This window comes from Solenopsis invicta, chromosome 6, assembly GCF_016802725.1.
Source record: "Solenopsis invicta isolate M01_SB chromosome 6, UNIL_Sinv_3.0, whole genome shotgun sequence".
Lineage (NCBI taxonomy): Eukaryota > Metazoa > Arthropoda > Insecta > Hymenoptera > Formicidae > Solenopsis > Solenopsis invicta.
The window spans coordinates 17,829,972-17,835,221 of NC_052669.1; the positions used below are offsets into that span (position 1 = coordinate 17,829,972).

General features: G+C 36.0%; 1 protein-coding gene across 2 annotated transcripts; it reads right to left on the minus strand.

The window, feature by feature from the left end:
* Nucleotides 1-1,075: 1,075 nt before the first annotated feature.
* Nucleotides 1,076-4,609, minus strand: LOC120358065 (O-acyltransferase like protein-like). Of its 2 annotated transcripts, XR_005575026.1 has the most exons (5): nt 2,457-4,609; nt 2,271-2,366; nt 1,808-1,973; nt 1,619-1,698; nt 1,076-1,369 (listed from the first exon to the last, which is right to left on the minus strand). XR_005575026.1 is itself a non-coding variant. In XM_039450689.1 (3 exons), exons 1-3 carry the CDS (start codon nt 1,952-1,954, stop codon nt 1,315-1,317), a joined length of 282 nt encoding a protein of 93 aa, XP_039306623.1. In that variant the 5' UTR covers nt 1,955-4,609; the 3' UTR covers nt 1,076-1,314. The 2 variants fall into 2 exon arrangements, 1 of the variants encoding a protein (XP_039306623.1); XM_039450689.1 differs by having other exon boundaries at nt 1,808-4,609.
* Between the last annotated feature and the right edge of the window lie 641 nt (nt 4,610-5,250).

A 5,250-nucleotide genomic window follows, 5' to 3' on the forward strand; every position in this document is an offset into this window, starting at 1 on the left:
CGCGGGGGATCTTCTCGTGAGTAGAGTGCGGCCACAGGCGTTATATCTACAACAACGTTTACTTTACAACGTTTATTTAACGTTTTTTTTACTAGTGTAAAATACCGTTTTTATACGAGACATTTCGACCGGTTAATAAACGTATTTTTATACATCACAAAAACGTTTCGGCTAAACGTTTATTAAACATTTATTAAACGTAACTGTGTTGCTTGGGATAGAATTATAGTTTTCTAAAATATATATCAAATTATTATAATACATATTTATTTATTATATCAAACATTATTGTATCATATATTAATAAATTTATTAAAAAATTAAAAATAAATTATAATAATTTATATATTCCATAATTACTACTCTCCTTTATTTTTTTAATAGAGGAGAAGAGGATAATATGGCACCCATTCTCATTTTATTGTATAACTTTGTTTATAATCAACATTTTATATTGAAATTTGAACGATTATATTTGCTAAAGTGTTGTTTAATTGATTCTAGACTCAAAGTAATGAATAAAATATTTATTACTTAGGACGTAATTTATAAAATGTGACGCACTGCATAATTGGTGGAAGAAAAAAAGTGGTAGTAATATGGCTAACCCAAAAATAATTATTAAAAAATCGGTTTGGTTTAAAAAACACAGTATTTTGTTACACAATTATATATTTTTAATTTTCTATTATTTTGAATTTTCCTGATTTAAAATTTTTCTGCGTTTGAAGACTTTAGAGATATCATTAGAAATATCATTTTATTTCCGTATAACATTAAACAGCAAACATCAAATGATATTTCTAATATTTCTGAATACCACCTTTTAGAATAACAATTGATTTATCAAAGAAATATTTTAATATAAAAATTTCATTTAAAAAACCGTATTAACAAAAACCCATGTTATTATTTAACTCTGCATAACTCGCAGTGTACGAATTACATTCATGTGATAATATTATACACTCAAGTTTAAAAACAAGAAAATATGCGTAATTAAATGCTACTGTATCTTGAAAAAGTTTAGAAGTATTCGAAAGTAAAAATGCCTTATAACAATTGTAAGCTATTGTGTATTGGCATATTAACGCTATTAAAAAACGGCGGGCTACTAATTGAATAATTTCATAAACAATTATTAGAATTCGTCACCTAATAATGGAGATAATGGGGATAGCCATTATGTCCACAGTAGCCGTAATACCCTCTTCTTCTCTGTTACACAAGAATAATACTTAACCTTTTTCCAGAATAATTTATTATTTAATTTAATTAAAATATAACTTGTAACTGTACCAATAATAAATGAATTTATTCTTGTCCATGGCGGTATAAAACATTTGAAAGTCTATACAGTTCATGATATCTGTAACAATAAGAATATTATTTTCTTCTTGTATAATATTCATATTATCAGGAACAAACATATAATCATTTTTTATTAATATTAAATAATATTTTAAGAATATTATTATTATTAAATAATATTTTAGCGCTTTAAGGATTACAATAACTTTCCTTTGTTTCTTTCATAAGTATATAAATAAAACGCAATTGTACCCTTTTGAGCCCCAGTTTCCCCTACTATATCTATAATCTACAATTGATTACTTACCTAGTTGATAAAATTAATATCATTAAAACAATTACATAACATTGCGTATCAACGGCTAAATACCAGCTCCAATTCATGCACTGTAATGAAAGTTATAGAATAAAAGTTTTAAGTTCAATTATTATTTCAATATTGCATTTTTAACGTATTATTTTAATTTAAGACAATTTTAATTAAATGTGTTCATACCATTGCATCGACATCGAAGAAATTATTTATGAACAGAAGATTTCTCCACCAATATTTTGCGCAAGTTTCGTGAAATCTCTCGGATATGTAAAATTGCGATGTTTTGTCAAACCAAACTGAGCTTAACTGCAATATTTCTAATACCATTATGTAAACTGGTGTTAACCTTAACAAAAATTTTAATTATTAATGTGAAAAAAAGCAATTATTTATTCAAATATTAAAATTAAAAATTAATTTTCAAATTTTATACATCATGCAAATATGTTTATTTCATTCATTAAATTAGTAATTTTATTATGTTTATTATTGTTTATTATGTTTGCAAATCAAAAAACATACCGAAGAAATCTTTTTACTATATTGATAAAAAGTTTATTTAATTTTTCTCTATATCGAATTGGCTTAATCGGAATTTTGTTTACTTTATCCCTCAAATACTAATGAGCTACCAAAAACTCACTTGAAAAGAAATAAATATCGACTGATACAAATCCAATCATTGGATTAAGTAAATTATAAAAATTTGCCATATTTTTCCATATCCATACTTTATTCCCTGCAAATAAAAAGCAATTTTTATTATATGAAATGAAAAACAAGAAACAAAAAATTATTCATTCTGTAGAAAAGTCCAAAATGTACTCACCAAAAGAATTTATTCCAAAATATATGCAGTGAAATGCAATTATAATACTCATATTTAAAACTTTTAAGCCCTGAAGAACCGCTATTATGTGTCACGTCCGCAACGCTGCGGGTATAATTTTTCGACATCGATATTAAGCAGACTGGCAAGTCGGCATTCACTAACAAATTCAACTGTCAGGTCGCATCCTGTTCTTAACATTTTCCAGCGCCGGATAGTCGCGGCAGAGTGATCTGCATGCACGGCCAGTAAGTCGTAAAATCGTAATTAACATTTTCCAGTAACGGAGGGTCGCTAGAGAAAAGCTGCGCCCACGACACTCGAAAAGTGATAAAATCTCAATCCAACATTTTCCAGCGCCGGATGGTTGCGGCGGAGAAGTCCGCCACACGGCACTTGAAAGCTACCGCGACAGAGAAATCTGTCGTGCGATTGTTAAAGTCATAAAATCGTGAACTGACATTTTTTTGACATTTTTCAGTGCCGGATGGTCGCGGCGGAAAAGTTTGCTCGCACGACACTTGAGATCCATAAATTTGAGTTTCCTCATTTAAGAAAATCCGAACGGTGGTTGCATCAGCAGCAACCCCCACTAGGAGTATTGACTTGCCACGCTTTTCTCAGAGCTTTGTCTAAAAATCATATAAATAGGGATGCAGCCCGCGACTCTGGACAGTTCGAACTCGACAGTTGAGATCAGGGCTAGTGTAGCCGGGACGGTCCCGTGTCGCAATTGCAGTGACCGAGTTCCCCTCAAGCTACTAGTACGCGCTGACCAGTTCAAGCGAGTCTTTCTATTTCCAAGATCAAGTTCAAGATCAAATCCAAATCCAACATTAACCAATCCTATTTCAAGATCCACTCTAATTTTAATTCCAATCCTAATTTGAGATCTACTTTAATTTTAATCCTAGTTCAAAATTCACTGTAAGCTTAATTTTAATGTAGTTGTAGTTTTAAATTGTATCTTTGTAACCCGCTTCTTACTCTTTATGCTTGTAGTAATAAAAGAGTAGTTTACATACAAACGCTTTTGCTCAATTTCCACGCTTAACCTCCCTCGCTTCCATGTATGCAACACCGCGAAAGTAGTGAACAATCCGAGGCACTACCACCGAGACCTGAGAACAACCGGACAGCCAAAAGAGACGGGGGCCACTCATCGCCTGACCGGCGCAGTCTGCAACCAAGGCAACAGCTTCAGGGCCCCATCGCCATCCCAACAAGCGTCACCAAAAGATAAATCACGACGCCTCATTAAAACAAGCATAACAAACCGTGGAATGATTCCAACGCAACCATTTTGGCACTCTCGCGGCATCCCTTCTAAAACAATATAAAAATCCCCTCTCGATCCCCTATCGCGGAGAAATCAGGCCCGTCTGCCAGTAAATCCGGCCACGCAATCCGTTCCTGGGCTGTGGGGTCCTCGAAGCTCGTGCTTCGAAAACAGCCTGCCCCGCCGAAACGCGCACTCTTTGCCGACTCGGCATCGCGCTCGGTCGGGACGTAACATAATTGTTAAATTGTCTGGTGACAGCGGTGGAATCGATCGCTCCAATAATGGAAACCCGCAACTTCGCGAAAACCATGGCCAAAACGGCCCTCATCGAGGAGGAATTAGATGCAGTACGGTTAGCACAAGATAAACATGAAAAACAATTAAGAGACGAGCGAAAGACAAAAGCCGCCGCGATAGACCGCGAAAGAATGCAGTTGGAAAAAGAACGCAGAACACTTGAACGCACTAAAGAAGTAAATTTGACTCTTGCATCCGACGTAAGAAATATGTTCGCGGCGCTAAAGAATGAGATGATGCGCGAGATTAATTCACTCAGGCACTAGGTCAAAAATAGACGTCCGGAAGCGCATAGTCCGAGCTTACCTCCAGGACAGCCATTTTTTGATTCTAACAATCGGCATTCCTCATTTAATGAACCTGTACCCGACGCGCATGCAACGCACATGCCTAAGATATCTCTTCGCGAAGCGATCAAGGGTGTAACACATTTTGGCGTCCCTTTTTCACAATTTGCACGCGCATGCCGACGTGCCTGCGATATTGTACCGCCAAATTACGAGAAATCACTAACGAGATTGTTGTTACGTCCTGCGGAGTAACGATTCTTTCCTTCGCAACCAGCGGATATTCTAATTAACAGGCGAGCGACGGTGATCTCACCCCGAGCCCAAGAATTCGGTGACTCTCACGGCAATAACCGGATGTCACGAATTAAGTAGTTATAAATTCATCAATTGAGGAGATCTGAGGTAACACCGTTGCTCGATACCGGAAACACCCAAGATAGTAAAATCAGGGAGCTGGAAGACGCACGTGTGCATCCCTTTGAGTTCTGATGCCCGACACCCGCATAGCGACAAATCAAAGAATTTTTTGACATTTAATGCTTCTGAGAGTTCAATTGTCAAACCTGCCGCTTTCTCGGATAACAATTACCGAGGAATATAAAAAAGTCGTAAAAGTAAATATTGCACGTAGGTGTATTAATGAATAAAGTGGTGCACACGGCCCTCGAAGGGACAAAGGGAATCATAGATGAAAAATAGTATAAATAGGTGCGTCTTCCAGCGGAGCGCGCAGTACGAAGTTCGTAGTTCGCAGTTCACAATACACAGTTCGCTTCACGCAGACCGTACAGTTCGGTTCAGCCTAGTCTCGTCTTCATCCGAATCGCAGTTCCGTGGCATATTGCATGCCCGAGTTCTGCGACTCTCGGATCCGCGGCCTTTAAACTCGTGCGCAGCGCAAGTCTCGGTCGAGAGGAAAAAGTGT